We start from the raw sequence: 21,865 nt of genomic DNA, 5'->3' as shown, positions 1-21,865 counted from the left end.
TTTCTTGCAAACTAAAAATTAATCGAGATATCAATAATATGTATATATAACAATCAAAATGTTATTATAAAAGTCATTAAGTAGATGTCTGTAAATAATAATAAACAATTTTTGTAATTCCACATAAATATATTTATATAATTTTTCGTTTTCTGTATTAAAAATTTTTTTTATATTAAAAATATAAAATTTATATAAAGTCTATAAAAGTTTAAAGAGTTTATAAAAGAAAGTTTATAATATAAAGAAAATTTATAAAGTTTATAAAAATTTAATAAAAAGAAATAAAAATTTAAATAAATAAATAAGTATATATATGTATATGTTTAAAAAAACCATTTTTATTTTGAAAAATTATTTTAAAAATGCCTACTTTCCATTTCCCATTTTAAATGCCTAAAAAGCATTTTGCATTTTGCATTTTCAAGGTGGAAAACTTCCAACTATCTTGCATTTTCTATTTTAAATGGCTTTGGACATCTATTTTGCACATTCCTGGTGACATGTGACACACACATGCCCGCGAAAATCCATCACGATATCGCGGAATGTCAAGCGAGTTGTCGGGTCAGCCGCCCGGATTGCGATCCTGTAACCGAAGGTTTCGTCCGATGTGACGATGAAGGCAAGGATGTCGGTCGAACGCGCGCCGAATGCGCGGGTGCGCATGCGCGCGCGCACTCCACACTCCCATTGGTCGTCGCCACATGGTCTGATGTCAGACCATGGGGACGGTCCAATTCAATAATAAGATGCTGGCGGGTCTGAATGCGTGCCAGTCCTGTGTCTGATCGCACGACCGTTTGATTGTCTCTCCAGAGAGCGAGAGCCACTCACTCGCGCCGTTTGTGTGAGGCGAGCGAGTGCGAGTTACAAGAGAGAATCACGCGAGGAAGCGAGAACCCGCGGTGATTCAAAAAGATCTGACGCGAGACACACGAGTATATTATTATAATACGCTTCAGTAACGTTCCAGTTCCTCTCCGCTCCGCGGGACATTCTCTTTCTACTACGTTTCTTCAGGATTATATATATATCGGAGAAGAGAGCGCACGAGAATCAGGTGAGTCCAAAGCTAATCGATATTGGGGGGTTGGCGCGGGTATAATCGCTTTCCCGAAGATGTTGCCGGTGTATTATTTGCGAATAGTTTCGCCGAACAAAAGGTATTTCCGATTATGTTAACAAAAGTCGAGATATATATTTTCAATAATTAATTGCACGATGAATAGTAAAGTGCATTTAACGATGAGAGTTGTAAAATAAATTGCCTTTCTGAAAAATGTATTATCTAAAATTTAGAATAAAAAATAGATCAGCTGATTTCTAGAAATATATTACATTATTTCTAGAAATATTATTACGTATTTGATATAATAAATATATTTTATATTGGCAATCGAGATTACACGAATGAATGATAAATGCATGATAAGTGCATTTTAACGAGATTTAGAAAAAAAATTGCTTTAAGAAATATGAATAGATTTTAATAAACATTTATGATAGATATATATTCAGATAATTATCTGATAATTACCTATAAACAGCTTGTTTTTTGAAAAAGTTATAACATTATTACGTCAAACGCATATAAATTGCATACATTATGCAAGTAGCTTGACAGATTTTGATTATGAATTATATATATTGAGATTATGAATATAAATTACACACATACACATTTTTTAAAAGTGATGTGTATATTGGAATATATGAGTATTCTGGATAATCAAGATATATATTCGCTTACGTAGACAAACTTATAGAAATATTTATTATATATTGAGAATTACTTTCAATACATCATATAGAAAAATAATATAGAAAAAATATAAAATAGTATAGCATAAAATATAAAATAGTTTAGAAAAAGTATCAGATAAAAATAAGCAATTTTTATAATTATTTCTCAAAATATGTCCTGCAACAAAAAAATACGCAAAAGCATTTAAGTTTCATATAAAGTTTGTAGACTTTTTTTATTTCTACAACGTATGCAGACTCGTATTAGATTAGTAGATTATACAAGTATATTGTAGATTTAAATTGATTATACAATATATAAGTTACATATATACACACACCCACCTATTCTTCTAAAAGCAATGATTAATATACAGAGAGTATGCTGGAACAAATTGTTAAGTTATGCATTTCAACATTATGACGAATGCTAATTATTATATATAATTAGTATCAGATGTTAAATATAATCGAGATATATATTTGATGCACATGGAAAAGAGAAACGGAAATAATTGCGATTGCGTGCACTACTGTATGAATAGCTAACGGAATCGAATGCGCTGTGATTTCAAGAGCGAAATGTTGAACATGTGTTGTTCACAGAGGTTTCAAGATTCACGAAGTAACTTACGTAAATAGTAAACAATAACAAATATATATAAAGTATCCCAGACCTATCGTATAACCTGTTAATGGCAGATTTCTGGGATCATTTGGAGACGATTTTTCCTCGGCGAAAATATCGAGGCATCAATAATTTTCGAGTTATAAACGATTGAAAATAAAGGATTTTTCGCAAACTAAGCCTTGTGAAAATAAAATATTAACAAAATCTTTAGTTCAGTTCAGGTAGAATTTACTTTAATAGAATTTTAATTTAAGGCTTAGTTACACAAGATACATGATGGCAAAAATTGGGAACATGCAAAAAATGATGGTCTCCCTCGACATTTTCGCTGAGGAAAAATCGTTTCTAAATGATCCCAGGAATTTACCATTAAAAGGTTATACGGTAGGTCTGGGACACCCTGTATATATTTTTTATAATTTTTATATATATATTTATAATTTATATACATATATTATTTATACATATATGTATAATAAAAAGAAATCGTTTATTACTAAAGGTCACCTATTTCGTTTCTCGTTTTTTGTAGTTACGAGGCCAGATATTGTCTATCAAGATTGACGCTTCGTGTTTATATTATTACGTCATACGTACACATTTCTTAGCTGTATGATGTCAAACTGATATCTGTAATATATTTTTTACAAATATATGTATCTCTTACAAATGATTCATAACATATATATATATATATATATATATATATATATTGCCTATTTTTTATTTCAAATACATTTTTCTTGCAAACTAAAGTTAATCTAAAAATTAATCAAGGTGTCAATAATATATGTATGTATAACAATCAAAATGTTATTAAAGAAGTCATTAAGTAAATGTCTGTAAACAATAATAAACATTTTTTGTAAATCTACATATAAATATATTTATATAATTTTTTGTTTTTTTTTATTTAAATTAAAAATATATAAAGTTTATACAAGTTTAAAGAGTTTATAAAAAAAAAGTTTATAAAGAAAGCTTATAAAGAAAATTTATAAAGTCTATAAAAATTTAATAAAGAAATAAGAATTTAAATATAAGTAATAATCATAAGAAGTAAATAATAAAAAATAAGAATTTAAATAAATATACTCGTATATACTTATTTTTTTATAAATTTTAAATTACATTATTATATTATATACGTGTTACATTTCTTACAATAAGTCTCATATTTGTAGTATGATTTTCTATTTTCAAATTTTAATAATTTGTAATAATTTGAAACTTAAATTAGTTTTTTATCTTTTTTTTGCTAGCAAACTATAAGGTCGGATTATTTATGAGTTATCTATGTTTTCGGTGCAATATTCTACGGAGGAAAAATTAAAATCTATATTTATTTATTTTAAATAGGTACTTTAAAGATAAGTTTTTTATACGTTCCCCTCTCTGTTCATCTAAAAATTTTTTTATCTAATCTACAGCGAAATATTTTTGCTTAACAAAAACTTAATTAGATGTAATTGTTTTTCACAAGTTCTTAATAGTCGGTTTGTAATAAATATTCGAATTAAAAAATATCCAGTTAAAAGGAAGCCCACTTAAAGAGTTAAATGAATAGTTTTAAGTTATAACTCTCGCTATCTAATTTCAATCTGGAAGTGTAAATTGCAAAATTGTGTTTTTAACACAAAAATCACTTACAATATTATCGTAATTAAAAATTATTGCATATTAATTAAGAAATTCATATGCAGAAGGAAGTATGCATTTATCTTGTAAACGTCATTTTCTTGACGCCAATAAAAAAATCACATAATTTTGAATATTAATTTTATTTAATATGCACAATTATGTAATTTTTTTTAAATATTGTACTTGTCTCGTCTTTTCAAAGCTGCATATTATCGGTACATCTCGATTATCAATTGCGTGCTCGCGAAAGCGTGGGAGCAGTTATTCTAAAATTATGATATCCTATTCGTCTATTTTTAATGACACGATTTAATGAGGCTTAATTTGTCAATTAATAAATTAGTCAAGCGATCGACAATGCGACGAGATATATGCAGGAACTATGACGATTAACCTTTGCGCTGCATGCACGATCAGCTTTTGATCTTGACCGCGATATCATTCATATTCATCATCGTTTACAATTATAATGCACATTTGTAGAAAAGTTTGTTTAGCGATATTAATTTCTCATAAATCAGCTGCGTCGATATTATGACACTTGGGGGCTAAAAAGGTCAAAATCTCTCTAATATACAAACTATAATTATGGATCGATCAATTTAAATGAAAGAAGAATGTTTAAGTTCAAGTAACGACAATGCAAGAAACAAATCGAGTTCCTTCAGCACTAGAAAATATTCGCATTATATTTTTTGAATATTTTTTTGCCTTAATGTAGTTGCACTAGTTTCGATCTTTACTTTTACAATTAGATTTTCCTCATCCAATAATAGGCAACCAACTGATCCAAATCAAGGATCTCATCTATTAATGGTCATTGTATATATAATTTTTTCCATTGCATTTATTGTGCATGCAATGACTATTAGTAGACATAAAATATACAGGGTCCCAAAAGTCTCGAAACGGTTGAATATTTTCTAAACACTGCATTAAAAAAAAAATGTTTCAGATAAAAATTGTAGGGTTTAAAAATATCTATTTACTGATCTTATTACTTTGACCTGAGGTGGCGTTGTCGAGGTCAGGGCGAGATTATCTTGAATTTTTTTAATGGAACCACCATATTTTTTTTCTTTATATATAAACCGATTTCTCGCAAAATTCTGCATAAAAAGTTATAAGGGCAGGATGGTCAAAAAGTGAATGGTTTACGAGATATTTTATGCTTTAATTTGACATAATCTAACATAAATTATAAAATATTTTGCAAAATATTCATTTTCCAATGATTTTACCTCAATGATGATTTTACTTTTATGCACGAAATAATAAGAAGAATCAATTGGTAAAGAAACACATAGTTGTTTAAAAAAAAATATATATATGTAGTTGCTAGTTGCAGATTGCATATTTTTTATTATTATTGTGTCCATATTGTATATATGTATTGTATATAATATATAACTATTAGTATTAGTGTAATTTTTTCGATTTGTCGACATTCTCGTATTTTTCCAAGAATAAAAACACTTTATTTCGTAAATTTTTCAATGATAAAATATATGTGTAGTGTGTACATATCCTGGATCAAATCTAGACTTCTGTCATTTTATGTAAGCGTTTGTAATGCGCCAATTTATGGTCCACAATTCGTACATTTTGCTAATCAAAATCGTAATTGATTTGTAAGATTCGTAATGTGTGAATATTAAGATATGTTCTCGCGCAAAAATATATCACGTTCGGTTATTTTTGTCATTAAAAAAATGTTATCATATTTTTCTTTCTCTTTTCAATAAATGATACGACGCGACAAAAATTTAAACGTCCATCAGAAACAACTTTTTTAGTGCGTTCAATATTTTTGTATTCAACAATTTCTTAACATTTGCAAATAATTTAATAAGTTGGACATTTGCCGATCATTTATCTCCCTAAAACACTCGTCGTTTTATATTAATTATGATTACGTTTCGCTCTGTCTATCTGAAAAATTTATGCGAAACAGAAGGATGCATGAGAAAAGCTCGTGCAGCGATTAACGCAAGTGTCAAGTGCAAGGCGAGAAGTGCGAGCAAGGATTCGACCTTGCTCTTGTATTGCCTGGCCATAATGTCTAATTTTACACGCAAGTAGCAAGTACGCTCTATGTCAGGCAGTCAGACACGTGTTTACCTGACCTGATCTGACTTGTGACCTGACCTGATTTGATCCGTGTACGATCTCTCGAAGAGATTGAATTTAAGCAAATATTGCACAATATAATGTCAAAGTGAATGAAAGGAAGTTAAAATAGAAAGGAAATATTCTTGCCGATGTTTGGCAGAAAATTGTGACGATTCCAAATTTTCAGAGATTTATATTAAAAAAAAGATTATATATAGATTACCTGTTATTTCTTGATCTTCCTTTATCGAATTAATAAATGAATAATAAAAAAATAAAATAAAATAAAATAAAAAATAAAATAAAATAAAAAATAAAATAAAATAAAAAATAAAGTAAAATAATTAATAAAACAATTAATAAATACTTATTTGAAGAAAAATAGATAATAAAATAAATAATTGAAAATAAGATTGTTTAAGTATATATATTATAACAATATACAATAATACACGTATACATATATGTATATATAAAGAAGCCCGGAAGAGATTGCGTCGTGTATATATTTACTTGCGGCGACTTCACGAGACGGGCTCGTGCCATGCACATGTGGCAGACGTTATGTCGACATCTTCATTTATTTTCAAGGTTGACGCATTAATCACCCACATACAGTGTATATACAAATGAAGTCACACCGTTTGATAGAATGCGGGGAAAACGACCTCTCTGACGTGCGAAAGAAATTCGTCCGACGTTGCCAAATATCTTTCGCCGTCATTGTCGAACTGTTATATACATGTATGTATTACATATATGTTATATGTAATTAGCGGACGTGCTAATTACATGGAGTAATAATATTTATTACGTGGAGTAATAAAAAATCGCGCAACACGAAATTCAATTCGCGGTTATGCGTGTTGACGTATATATTATACAACCCGACCTTTTGACTTAAAAAACTTTTGTGATGTAACGTTGGGTGATCGACTGTAAAATTTTTTTATGCCGCCGGACGATAAATTTCGTGCATAAATTTTGTAAGTTTTTTTTTCCTTCTCCCATTAAGCTTTGACGTACGCGTTGATAAATTTTGCCTCGAGAAATATTTCTTACTTTTTTGGTGTGCGATAATGCGCAAATCGTCTTCTCTTATCGCGGAATCGATGAACGCGTGCTCGGTTTTTTACAGTGGCACATTTCAAAAATAAGAATGAACGGCTAAATATACCAAAAGTTAAACGAGGTAAAAAGAAGAGACAAATTATCGAGCGATATGATATGATGATTGAGTATCGAAGAATTTTCGTGCGACTATTATATACACGTGACTTTTCCTGACTATCGAAACCTGATATCGCGTCGATAATGAAACGAAATAAGATTTCTCTCGATCATGCGATGAATATGACGAATTTCGTGATCGTCATTAACGTTTTATCGCGTATCGCGGTATCGCGATTTTTCGAAATAGCACGTTATTTGAGATGAAACAACGTACGATTGGATATATCTCGATATTTATATTTAATTATTCTCCAATTATGCGCAAAAAAGTATCAAGATAAGATTATCGAAAAATAAAAATTTATCTTACGAGATATTTTATATCTTTTATTTTTCTGATGACACTCGCACGATATAAAATATTTTATAAAGAGTATGATATATTATTAGTATTACTAACATGTTCTTTCGATAATTTATTTTTTTTACACACACGCATACATACACATATTTGAAAGTATTTAAAATACGTAATTTTTGCTTTACGATAACATCTTTTGTAATTAATATTAGGATGATAATTTGTTTTTCTCTGGTGGCCATTGAAATGCATAAGGATTAAAATTCGCACTCGAGAAACTCTTAAGTGGAATATAAAATCTTTAAAAAAGATTCTTAAACACAGATAAAGAAAATGGTAATTTCGGAACACGGGCCATCGTTCGTCAATATTACATGCTTATCGAGAAAAAGAGAGAAAAAAAAACGATTCTCGTGTGCGCGAACAATCATTGCAAAATTGGTTTATCCAAGTGAAACTACTCAATTGAGATTACTCAATTAACTATACTATATGTCAATTGAAGGTAATTGCTCGCAGACCGAACGTATACAAAGAGAGCTGCTGAACGAAGAAGCAGTGCGAGTTCAGATTTTGTTGTGATAGAAACGCGTAAACAATTTCTCTCTGTTTATTCGTGAGAATAGAATTTCGACAATTTAACATGATACAAAATTCTTCATGTCTTTAAACTTATCGAAAGAAGGGAATTTAGAGGGTTCTCACATCAGTTTTAGTCTTTCTTTTAACTAGATCAAAATTTTCAGGAATCACCCGGTTTGTCTTTTAACTAAGATCTGCTGAAAAGAGAGAAAACATATTTTTACTAGAGATAATATTTTTATATGCATTTAAGGCTCCTGAGTCCTCGCCGCGGCCAAGTTAGATTGTGACGTCAAAGGCGAGAAAACACGCTGAAAATTCTTAGATGCCATTTTTAAATAAAAATATATTTCTTAATGACTGCATGTGTATATAAAGGCCAGACAAACTAGGCCTCATATTACAGTCATTTTACAGTTTTTGATTAATTATGAAGGGAAAAGGATAGTTTTTGAGGTATTCTAAGAGTGTGCTAAAGCATTTGAAGTGCTGTTTCATCGAAATATCTTTTTATTTCGAAATGGCATCTAAGAATTTTTAGCGTGTGTTTTCTCACCTCTGACGTCACAATTCCAACATGGTCGGCGAGGACCCAGGAGCTTTAAAAAATATAGAGGATATTGAAAAATTTTGGAGGGAAAAGTTTCATTCACATACATCGAGTATGTCTAGGGGGTAACTAGCACGATTAACCAATCAGAGAGTGTTTAATTGGCTAATTACCAATGTGGACTATCGGATTCCTTTAAATAATTTCTATCGGTTGTTCAAATATTATGTGCCTAATGCTTCGTTCTTGCATAATTCTCGAAGAGAGACTTCAATCAGTTCTACAGATTCTATTCCAATTTGCAGATAGTGATTTTTAAGAACGTAAAAGGCAATCCTAAAGGAGGAACCCTTCGGCAAGATGCCTGCACAGTTTGAAAGTATCAACAGCCCGGTGACACGGAAACCCGTGGTCACAAATGGAGTGCCGTATTCCATCGACAGTGACATCGTCATTACGGGCATTTCAGGTAATGATTTGTCGGGTACGACTGAACGGAGTGATCGTTATCGGAGCGTAACGCGTCGACGACATTTTTCCAGGTCGTTTACCTGAATCGTCAAACATCGAGGAGTTCAAGGAGAATCTGTTGAAAGGATTAGATATGGTTACCGATGAGGAGCGCCGTTGGGCGGGGGGCATCTACGGACTACCAAAAAGATTCGCCAAGATCAAGGATCTCTCTTCATTCGACGCCTCTTTCTTCGGGGTACATCCCAAGCAGGCGCATGTAATGGACCCGCAGCTTCGCATGCTATTAGAAGTCACGCACGAGGCGATAGTTGATGCCGGCATCAACCCCTCGACCGTGAGAGGATCCCGTACCGGTGTGTTTATTGGCGTCTCCTCCTCCGAATCGGAGGAATTTTGGACGAAAGATCCGGATCTCATTAACGGTTTGTATATTTCGAAGACTGGCTTCAAATCTTTTTTTAAATCTAAGACTGAACAAAGTTGGAAAATGTCATTAAGAGCTTCTCAAAAGCTTATAAAAGAATAAAAGATACATAACTGTACTTCGCAGCAACGAAATACAGTGTCAATTTGTAGCTGAAACACTGCTTAGATTTTTTTCTGTCCTGCGATCTAACGGAAACACTGCCACATCGTAGGACAGTCACTTTAATAGCGTTTTCAAAATTTGAAGTATTTTAGGTTTTTTTTTTAGTTTACCTCCTCGGAGTATCACTTTGTAGAAAAAAATGGTACCAAATGTAGAAATGTTGGTATTCACAAAGTGACACAAAACGACGACGTAGTTAAACACAGCACTTAGCTGTGTATGATTGTGTTGACTTGTGTCGTTGTTGGAAAGCACTATGCTTTCCAGCAAGAAACACAGGATGCTTTTCAGCAAAAAAAAAAACACAGATAGACATTGTATAGCACAATTAAAAAGAAAAGCACAAAAGTGATACACAAAGTGACTTAACTAAAGAGCTGTAGCACTTGTGTCATATACAGAGTGACCCATTTTAATTTCCGCAGGCAAATATCTCGAAAAATATGAAAGATACGGAAAAACATTTCAAACAAAATTTGTATGGCTTCATGGGGAATACAAAATAGTAGCAAAGATTTGATCTTGGATAGTCGTTTGAAGGTTATCTTCAATTTCTTAAACGGAACGTACTATTTTTTTATTGCATATTCTTGTAGCTTATCTCGAGAGCTTTTCAAAACACTATAATAAAATATTTTTCTTTTAAGTACTTTTTGAGTTATAAGACTTGAAGTTAACAATTTTTTGACATAAAATATAAAATATCTTGTAAAATATTCAGTTTTCGGTAATCTTACCTTAATACTTTTATGCGCAGAATAATGAGACTAATCAATTGGTGTAAAGAAAGTACATAGTTGTTTTTAAAAAGAGTATGTAATTTGCAACAATTTTTCCGAATCCAAAAACTGAATATTTTACAAGATATTTGCATTTTACGTCAAAAAATTGTTAACTTCAAGCCTTATAACTCAAAAAGTATTTAGAAGAAAAATATTTTATTATAGTGTTTTGGAAAACTCGAGATAAGCTACAAGAAAATGCAATGAAAAATAGTAGGTTTTATTTAAGAAATTGAAGATGACTTTCACGTGACCTTCAAACGACTATCCAAGGTCAAATCTTTGCCACTATCTTATGTCCGCCTTGAAGCCATACAAATTTTGAAACGTTTTTCCGTATCTTTCATATTTTTCGCATTATTTGCCTGCGGAAATTAAAATGGGACATCCTGTATAATGCGACTTTGTGTTTTGTGTCGCTTATGTTGTGCTTGCTGAAAAGCACCATAATTAAGCCCACTTATAAATACGTTGCACGATTGGCTATCAAATAGAACCATTTTCGAAACTTTAAAAATTTTCTATTGATAGCCAATTACATCACATTGTGTCTATTTACATTGTCTTGTTGGAAAGCTTCCATAACGAGAGATCAACGCGAGAACCAACACGAGATCATAAAAGGAGCTTTCCAAGAAACACACTTAAAGACACCCACACGAGATTAGTTATCAAATAGATGAATTTTCGGAACTTTAAAACTCTTTATTTGATAGTTAATTGTACTATTTATGTTTTCTTGCTGGAAAGGTTCCTGTGTAAAAAGCATGCGGCACACGATGCTATTTTATCTGCTGGATTACTTGCGTGCGCCTGTGCTGGCAATCTTGCTCTTTGTTAGGCTGGAAATTGTGTGCCTGCTGGTCACGCTGCTGACTGATTTGCTGGATTTCGGTGATAGAACAGGTGCTATTTTTCTTGCTATAATCCTGCGCTGTCAATCAAGATGCTGACAGATTGACATATTGTCAGTCTCAAATTTGGGTTAGGTTGCAAAATACATGTCAAAAAACATTCACAGTGACATATAACCACGATCATATAAACAATGATATTGCATATAACGATGATAGGGTTATCGTCACTTGAAATTTTTTTGGTTTATTGAAATGATCCTCCTAAAACCAGCACGAAAGTAGGCATCGTCTGAAGCCAAGCGAGCAACACGGTCAGCAGCACTCCAGCACTGCTGCCCACACGGTAGCAAGCACGCAAATCCAGCTAGCAATCCAGCAGATAAAATAGCATCGTGTGCCGCATGCTTTACACAATGTCGCCTGTGCACGTTGCTGAAAAGCACTTAATATACTTAAAAGGTAAACCGCGAAACTTGTATTCTGTTTGCAGGATATGGATTGACCGGATGTTGCAAAGCGATGTTCGCCAACAGAATCTCTTTCGCGTTTGATTTCACTGGACCTAGTTACGCGATGGACACGGCCTGTTCCTCGGCTATGTTCGGCCTGCATCAGGCAGTCGCCGCGATGCGCGCCGGCGAGTGCGACGCCGCGATCGTGGGTGGGATGAATCTGTTGCTGAAGCCAACGAACGCGCTTCAATTTCACAGATTAAGCATGTTGGCGCAGGACGGTAAATGCAAAGCGTTCGACGCCACGGGCAACGGTTACGTTAAGGCCGAAGCAGTGGCAGCGATATACTTACAGAAGGCGAAGGACGCGCGTAGGGTATACGCCACGGTGATTCATACGAAAACGAACACCGACGGCCACAAACCCCAGGGTATCACATATCCGAACGGTGAAATGCAGAACCGATTGATGCGCGAGGTGTACAACGAGGCAGGGATCAATCCCGCGGACGTAGTTTACGTGGAGGCACACGGTACCGGTACCAAAGTGGGCGATCCGGAGGAAATAAACTCCGTCGACAGGTTATTCTGCAAGGACAGGAAGACTCCGTTGTTACTTGGCTCGGTCAAGAGTAATATGGGACACGCGGAACCCGCCAGCGGGCTCTGTTCGATCGCCAAGGTGCTAATCGCGATGGAAGCGGGCGTGATTCCCGCCAACTTGCATTTCAACATACCGAATCCAGATATTCCTGCTTTGAAAGAGGGACGCATTCAGGTGGTCGACAAGGCCACGCCATGGAATGGCGGTATCGTAGGCATCAATTCATTCGGCTTCGGCGGCGCGAACGCGCACATCGTTCTTCGTAGTAATCCAAAACCGAAATTACCCCCAGTGCTGGACACTACCGAATTGCTACCCAAGTTGGTCGCCGTGTCGGGTCGCACAAAGGAGGCCGTGCACACATTGCTAGACAAAGCGAAAGAGCATCGAAAGGATGACGAGTTTCTCTCGTTGTTACACGTCGTGCATAACAATGATATACCAGGTCACAAGATTCGCGGCTACGAGATCCTAAGTGTCGATGATAATCGGGAAATAACCGAAGTAACGAGCAATCAAGAGAAACGTCCCGTTTGGTTTGTATTTTCCGGTATGGGCACCCAATGGGCGGGCATGGGTCGCGAATTGCTTGGTATCGAGACCTTTCAACGTAGCTTACGACGATGCGCGGACACGTTGAAACCCCACGGCATCGATCTCATGAATATCATCATGAACGCTACAGACGAAACCTATGAGAACGTAATAGACTCCTTTGTGTCGATTGCGGCTATGCAGGTTGCCCTTGTCGATGTACTTGCATCGATAGGTGTACACCCGGATGGCATAGTCGGACATTCCGTCGGGGAATTGGGTTGCGCTTATGCCGACGGCGCGTTTACCCCGGAACAAACTGTTTTGGCAGCCTATTGCCGAGGCAAGTCGATCATGGACTCCAATCTGGGCCCGGGTTCCATGGCGGCAGTCGGTTTGAGCTGGGAAGAAGCCAAAAAAATGTGCCCACCCGATGTTACTCCGGCCTGCCACAATTCCGCGGACTCGGTCACCATTTCCGGGCAGCCCAAGTCTCTGAAAAAATTTGTAGAGGAGTTGAAGAGCAAGGATATCTTCGTCAAAATTGTCAAGAGCTCCGGTTTTGCGTTCCACAGTAAACACATCGCCCCGGCTGGCACCAAACTCCGCGCCTCTCTCGACAAGATCATACCTAGTCCAAAGCAGAGATCTACTAAATGGATCTCGAGCTCCATACCCGAAGCTGCGTGGGGTAGCCCGCTCGCGCAGCTCAGCTCGTCCGCGTATCACGTCAACAATTTATTATCGCCCGTCCTTTTCCAGGAAGCGATCGCGCATATCCCGGAGAATGCGATAACGATCGAGATCGCACCACATTGCCTGCTACAGGCGATCCTGCGCAGATCTCTGCCGCCGACGGTGACCAATATTGGCCTCCACAAGCGAGATCACTCGAACAATCTGGTCTTTTTGCTGTCCAGCATTGGTAAGCTGTACGCGGCCGGTGCCCAACCTGATATCTCCAAGCTGTATCCACCAGTGAGCTTCCCCGTCGGTCGTGGGACACCGATGATCGGGCCCCTGATCAAGTGGGACCACTCCGCCACCTGGGAAGTGGCCTCTTTCAAGCAAATGTCCGCCCAATCGGGCGAGTGCGTCGTACAAGTGGATCTATCGAAGGAGTTGGACATTTATCTAGCGGGACATCAGATAGACGGGCGAGTCCTTTTCCCAGCTACCGGTTATCTTTTACTGGTGTGGAAGACTTTGGCGAAACTGCGTGGCACCGATTTTGAATTATTGCCAGTCATCTTTGAGAACGTGCGTTTTCAACGCGCCACCATCATGCCGAAGGAGGGAACCGTGAAATTCTCGATAACCATCTTCGAGGGAACGGGCGACTTTGAGATCTGCGAAGCCGGCACAGTCGCCGTTAGTGGAAGGGTTCGCGTATCTGAAGATATCGAGCGGGATCAGCTGAAGCTACCACCACTATCGATACCGTCTGCTGACAACAAGAACGTTTTGCCGTTGAATACCAAGGATGTTTACAAGGAGCTGAGGCTGCGCGGCTACGAATATAGCGGTATCTTCCAAGGCATCAAGACCTGCGACAACTACGCCAACGCTGGCGAGCTTCATTGGCTTAACGAATGGGTCTCGTATATAGATACCATGCTGCAGTTCAGCATATTATCCAGCAGTCACAAGCTGCTGTATCTACCATCGCGTCTCCAATACACCGCAATTAATCCGGTTCTTCATAAACGTTTGACGGACGAGCTACCAAAAAATGGCGCATTGCCGGTATATCACTATAAGAATGTCAATATCATCAAATCGGGCGGTATCGAACTCAGAGGATTGAAGTCCTCCCTGGCCCCTCGACGACAGCAAACTCAATCTTCTCCTAAACTCGAGCGATATACCTTCATACCCTATGAGATCTCGCATAGCCTAGTGGAGAATCCAGAAAAGGGTAAGCTGCACGCTCTGACCATGCTGTTGCAAATCGTGTGCGAAAACTCGACTGCGTTGAAACTAAAGACCCTGGAAATCGCGGGTGAACGAGCCGCGGAGGCTCTCTTTGCACCGTTATTGGTCGACTTTAACAATAATCAATCGAACCTGCCTAACGTAAGTATATATCGCGGGACTTCAATGCGAATTACATTGTCATAATTTCAACAGAGGCCTTAGATAAAGCTATTTGATACAGAAAAACCTCTTGTTGATTGCCATATTACCTCTAAACTCGAAATTAATGCATATTGCAGATAAATATTTATTCATCGTCACAATGTTATATTTGTTTCGCAAAAAATGATCTTTTCATTGTTTCAGATCAATGTACAAGTGGTCGCTGTTAATCCCGCTAATTATGCAACAGTCTGCAGTCAAATAAATGTCGACGTCGTGGCGCAAGATGTAAATGATGGGCCTCCCGGTAAAGACATGCACTTTGTAATAGCAACGGATGTTCTGTCGAATCAATCTTACGGTGTTCTTAAAAATCTGGCGGCTGCTTTGAAACCCGCCGGTTTCGTTCTTCTGGAGGAGACCGCCGCGCAATTGAATTTAAAAATCGCACTAAAGCAAGCGAATCTGATATTGATCGCGAAACAGACCGATCCCATAGAAAAGACTTATCTGCTGCTGAAAAAGTTGGAAAAGAAGGAAGAACCGACTGTAATACAGATCACGGAGAAATCTTTCTCGTGGTTGGAGGGTGTGAAAGCTGCGCTAAAGAAATCTGACAGCGAGGGTCAACAGGTGCTCCTTGTATCCCAAGGCGAACCGTTACTCGGTAAGAGATGTTTTTAAGGAAAAAACCATTTTTTTAGTTTAACGGGCAAGTAAGAGCCAGACATGGCTGTCAGATGTCAGTTTCAACCCAGGCAGCAAGCAAACATCATATTAACGTCGAATGACGTCATTAGACGTCAAAATGACGTCTTGACATTTAATGACGTCAGTTTGCTACTTGGGAAAGAAGAATTAATTTGTCGTTGTTTACAGGGCATTAATTTTTCTTGATACGATACCAAGAAATTAAATAAACTTCTATAGTTCGAGATTTTTAACTATAATAAACCCCTCTGTGACTCTTAAACAATTTTTTAATCGCACTGTGCAAGATCAGCGAAACTGTAAACGACCACTTCTTTCTGTTTGCAGGTCTAATTGGATTCATGACTTGTTTACGAAGGGAAGTGGGCGGTGAAAACACACGTTATGTCTTCATCCAGGACAAGAACGCTCCCAAGTTCAGTTTATCCGCGCAATTCTATGCGGAACAGTTGGACAAAGGACTAATGGCTAATGTGTTGAAGGGAGGCCAGTGGGGCAGCTATCGGCATTTGCAATTGGATCAACAGAGCAACGTGTCCTCCCTGCAAGTGGAGCATGCCTACGTAAACTCGCTGGTACGAGGAGACTTAAGCAGCTTGAGATGGATCGAAGGTCCGTTAAGTTATTACAGACCCGATAACTCTTCGAATACGACGCTTTGCAGCGTGTACTACGCTCCGTTAAACTTCAGGTAAGGTTTCCACAGGTTGTCTTGAATCATTCGTTCAAAGACGAGAGTGACAATTAGATAAGTAAAATATATCTTTCACATGACAGAGATATCATGCTGGCGAGCGGAAAGCTACCACCGGACGCTTTGCCACGAAAAATGGCTGCAGAGGATTGTATATTGGGACTGGAATTCTCCGGGAAAGACGCGAACGGACGTCGTGTGATGGGTATGGTTGAAGCCAGGGGATTGGCGACCACTGTAGTGGCGGATCTCGGTTTTCTCTGGGAGGTACCCGACAAGTGGACATTGGAACAAGCGGCGACGTTACCCGTAGCTTATGCGACTAGTTACTACGCCCTTTTTGTACGGGGTCAACTGAAAGCCGGCGAAAGCGTGTTGATTCATGCCGGAACAGGCGGCGTCGGTCAAGCCGCGATCGCCATCTCTCTGCACGCCGGCTGCACGGTCTTCACCACCGTTGGCACACAGGAGAAGAGAGAATACCTCAAGAAGACCTTCCCGCAATTGACCGACAGACATATCGGCAATTCTCGAGACACGAGTTTCGAACAGTTGATACTCACCGAAACACAGGGACGCGGAGTCGATGTGGTACTGAACTCTTTGGCGGAGGAGAAGCTGCAAGCCGGCATACGATGCCTCGCGTTGAACGGACGCTTCCTCGAGATCGGCAAGTACGATCTGTCGAACGACAGCCGCGTAGGAATGTCGATGTTCCTGAAGAACACGGCCTTCCACGGTATACTCTTGGACGCGCTATTTGGGGAGGATTGTGCAGAGAAGAAGGAAGTGGTGAGGCTCGTCTCGGAGGGGATCAAGAACGGCGCAGTGCGTCCGCTACCTTCAACTGTGTTCTCGGAGCAGCAGCTCGAGCAGGGATTCAGGTTCATGGCGACCGGTAAGCATATCGGCAAGGTATTATTGAAGATCCGGGACGAAGAGCCGAAGAAAGGTGTCTTGCCGACGCCGAAGATAGTGGCCGCCATACCTCGTACTTACATGAATCCGGAGAAATCGTACGTGTTAGTGGGCGGTCTAGGTGGTTTCGGTCTGGAGCTGGCCAACTGGATGATCGCTCGCGGCGCCAAATTCATTGTTCTCGTCTCACGCTCGGGTATACGTAACGGTTATCAATCATTGTGCGTGCGACGCTGGCGCGAGAACGGTGTGAAGGTCTTCATCTCTACGGAAGACGTTACGACATTATCGGGCACCGAACGCCTAATCAAGGAGAGCAATCGATTGGCTCCAGTGGGTGGCATCTTCAATCTCGCGGCTGTGCTATGCGATGCGCTGATCGAGAATCTGACAGAGGCCGATTTCAAGACGGCGAGCCTGCCGAAGGTCGATGGAACGAGAAATTTGGACGTGGTGTCGAGGAAATCTTGTCCGTCACTGGATTACTTCGTCGTGTTCTCGTCCGTATCGTGCGGACGCGGCAATATGGGTCAGACTAATTATGGTTTCGCGAATTCAGCCATGGAAAGAATGATGGAGCAGAGGCAGGCCAATGGTTTGCCCGGTCTCGCCATTCAATGGGGTGCCATTGGAGACGTTGGCTTAATCATGGGTAATATATGCGAAATGTCTTTTCTTGAAGAGTTTTCCGAGTCTGCCTCGATCAGATAGCTTCTTATTTTTGGATCCTTGATTTTTTCTAGCTTTTCTCCGAATTATTTGTATCCTCATTTTTATAAACGCATCTTTAAGTGTTACAATTTTATAATCCGTTCCTTACATAATGTTATTCTTCTTCTAGAAATGGGAGGTAACAACACTGAGGTCGGCGGTACCATGCCGCAACACATATCAAGCTGTCTAGCGATTATAGACGTATTCCTACAACAACCGCATCCAGTGCTGTCTTCCGCGGTGTTGGCTGAGAAATACAAATCTATAAGTAGCGGCAACAAGGTCGGCCTCGTCGAAGCCATCGCCAATATTTTAGGCGTCAAAGACGTCAATTCAGTGAGTGCCACCAACAGCCTGGCCGACCTGGGCATGGATTCGCTGATGGGCACGGAAATCAAGCAGACCCTCGAGAGGAATTACGATATCGTGTTGTCGTCCCATGAGATCCGCGTCTTGACATTCACCAAATTGCAAGAACTGTCCACGTCGAGTCCCGAGACGAACAAGCAGCAGCAATCGACTAACGACTCTGACGTGAATGCCGCCAGCAATATGCTAATAATGCAATGGCCGAGCAACGAGGTGCTGCCCAAGGAAGCTCTCGTTAAACTGAAGACAAAGAGCGCGAACGGACCGCCATTGTTCATCGTTCACGCGATCGAAGGTCTGACGACGCCGTTGGAGCACGTGGCCAACGAGCTCGAGAGACCGCTCTGGGGTCTGCAGAGCGTCGAACTGGCGCCGCACGACACGATACCGGAATTGGCCGAGTTCTACATAAGGAACATCAGGAATGTTCAAAAGAAGGGACCGTACCACCTGACGGGATACTCGTTCGGAGCTTGCATCGCTATCGAGATGACTTTGCAATTGGAAGCCGTTGGAGAGAAGGTCTTCCTGAAATTGATAGACGGTTCGTTGGAGTATGTGCGACAACAGTGTGAAATGATTGGCAAGATAAATACGACGAATTATCTCGTCTCCGACGGCTGCATGAAAGCGCTGGCGTATTTCAGCATACAGTTTAACAAGAATATCAATTATTCTGAGGTGAGTTTCAATTATCCTTTTAGATTATGTTCGATGAGTTTTATTAGTTTTATTTATGAATGATCCATAGTTCTCCAAGCATATATACAGATAATTTCGAGTATGTAATAATTTATTTTATAATCTACATATACATTCGTCTTGTTTCATTTCAGGCAAACCAGATTCTGAAACAGAGCAAGTCGGACGAGGAGATGTTTGACAAAATGTTAGAAATAATAGGCAACACCCCGTTTGATCAAGAGGATTTAAAGATCGCTGGATACCTTCTATTCAAAAAATTGGCGGCCGCTGCAATCTATTTTCCGGATGCAAAAATCAAAGGACCAGTGATGCTGATTAAGGCTACAGAAAATTTCTTACCCCTGAAACAAGATCACAATTTATCAACGGTAAGAGATTATTTTTTTCCTTCTTTCCATCTTTTTATATACACAATATTGTTAATCATATTATTTTATTTTATTTTTTTTTTAATTTATTCTTTTAAGGCTCTTGGCTCCTCGCCGCGGCCATGTTAGTAGATCGTGACACGTCAGAGGCGAGAAAGCATACGCTGAAAATTCTTAGATGTCATTTTTAAATGAAAAGATATTTTGATGAAACACTACTTTTAGATGGCTTTAGCACACTTTTAAAATATCTCAAAAACTATTCTTTTCCCTTGACAGTCAATCAACAATCGTAAAATGATCGTGCAGTATCAGACTATGTCATGCAGAATGACTGCGCGCATGTGCAAAGACCAAACAAACTGACTGGGCCTCATATTACAGTAATTTTACAGCTGTTGATTGATTCTAGAAGGAAAAGGATAGTTTTCGAGGTATTTTAAGAGTATGCTAAAGCTATTTGAAGTGTTGTTTCATCGAAATATCTTTTTATTTCGAAATAGCATCTTTAATTTTTAATGTGTTTTCTCGCCTCTGACGTCACACATCCAACATGATCAGCGAAGAGCTAAGAGCTATAAGTTACAAAAGTTACAACATATGAAAAAACCAGGCAATTTCATCGAAATCCAATCTTTTCCATAAGGATTGTGCGGGATTCTTTAAACAAAGATTTTTTTTATATTTCAATATAATTTTTTAGGTTTTCATAGACATTTTTATCGAAGCTAATCTTATTAATAATTCTTAATTAATCTATTCTCTGAATCTCTTCATTCACGCGAAAAGAACAATTTGCAAATTATATCAAAAATTTTTACTTACTTTCTCTCTTTCAGATCTGCACGCAACCCGTAAAAGTGGAAGAGGTGACTGGCAATCATAGAACGATACTGTTGGGCAAAAGTGCAAAGAGACTCGCAAGTCTCTTGCAAACATAGTCTGCAAAACATGAAGAGAGAACGCACGTTCGTTGCTTAGGTTCGTTGAGAGGATGAAGCGTATAACGTGAATTAGGATCTGTGTATAATAAAATAAAATAAAAAAAATAAAAAAAAAATAAAATATCACGCCCAAGAGAGACTGGTTTCATAGTGCGGTGTCGGTAGAACTTAACTTCCACAAAGGTTGTAGAAACCTGTAGATATATATTTTATGTATGTAGATATATATTTTATTACGTGATTATTAAATTCTCATCTTTGCGCCATGTTGCTGCAATACAAAAGATTTCGCGCTGTATAAAGTGACACGTCTCTTTACGTAGGAATCTTTTATACATATATATGTATCTTTCATCATTATGCTCTCCGACTATTACAAGTCAGAAAATCTCTTGTAACTGAACGTACAAAACGTATGAGAAACGTACGAGATAAGATAATTACAAGCTTTTTAATGGTATACCAGTACTTCCCTTGTCATTAATTAATTTAAATTAAATATACAATAAGTTCTTGTATAATTTTTAAGCACATGGGATCAGTTTAGTAACTTATTTTAAGACTATGTAAGCTTTCTCGTGATATTTCCAAAGTGAACACGGATGCGTGCGTATCTATTTATTTAAATTATATTAATAGTTTAGCGCGTTATCTTCCTTCTCTACTTAGTAATTATAGATACTTTGATTTTAAGCGAGTTGATCTCGTTATCTCTAGCACTTAATGGAGTCTCTCTGTAGTGCTCATCATCATCATCACAATATCGTAATGAAATTGTAAATAACAACGACAAAGTATACCAATGCATTTGCTTAATACAGTTCTTAATTATCGGCTCTTCAACTTTTTTTGCGTTCTTATGTTATTAAAATATAATCAGTGATAAAGAAAGATATTACTGTAAGATTTATCGCACAATATGTAATTTATTTCATTCCATTAGCGATTAAAAGTTTGGCGCATAAAAAAAAATAAATGTTTACTGTCTGTATTTTTTTTATTAACTTAACAGATTTGACACATTGTGTATTATAATCTTGAAAATAAATGTACACTTACTAGTTGTAAGCATACATATATTATACGTACAAATTAACAATGCAAATTTATATGCAATTTATGTTTACACATTGCCCAATTTCCCTAATTATTTAATCAAATAAATTGTCGAAAATAGATTTACATAAGCATATAATTATTCTTTAACACTATTAATACTGTTCGATTATGTATGAATCTGACGAAATTTATAAATGAAAATTACATTGACTTACA

At 37.6% G+C, this 21,865-nt stretch overlaps 1 protein-coding gene across 1 annotated transcript; it reads left to right on the top strand.

Annotated features, from left to right (window-relative positions):
• Positions 1 to 764: 764 nt before the first annotated feature.
• On the top strand, positions 765 to 21,767 carry Fasn1 (Fatty acid synthase 1). The gene is made up of 10 exons (XM_083048689.1): positions 765 to 1,063; positions 9,102 to 9,265; positions 9,339 to 9,692; positions 11,989 to 15,164; positions 15,372 to 15,834; positions 16,206 to 16,569; positions 16,656 to 18,142; positions 18,332 to 19,254; positions 19,410 to 19,646; positions 20,486 to 21,767. The coding sequence occupies exons 2-10, from the start codon at positions 9,157 to 9,159 to the stop codon at positions 20,585 to 20,587; spliced, it is 7,215 nt and encodes a 2,404-aa protein (XP_082904815.1). The 5' UTR covers positions 765 to 1,063; positions 9,102 to 9,156; the 3' UTR covers positions 20,588 to 21,767.
• The last annotated feature ends 98 nt before the right edge of the window (positions 21,768 to 21,865 follow it).

The sequence above is a fragment of the Prenolepis imparis genome, unplaced genomic scaffold (genome assembly GCF_030444845.1).
Source record: "Prenolepis imparis isolate NDT839.2.m4 unplaced genomic scaffold, iyPreImpa1.0 SCAF_10, whole genome shotgun sequence".
Classification (NCBI taxonomy): Eukaryota; Metazoa; Arthropoda; class Insecta; order Hymenoptera; family Formicidae; genus Prenolepis; species Prenolepis imparis.
Note: the sequence above shows the minus strand (reverse complement) of the source record. Positions and strands in the feature narration are given on the sequence as shown.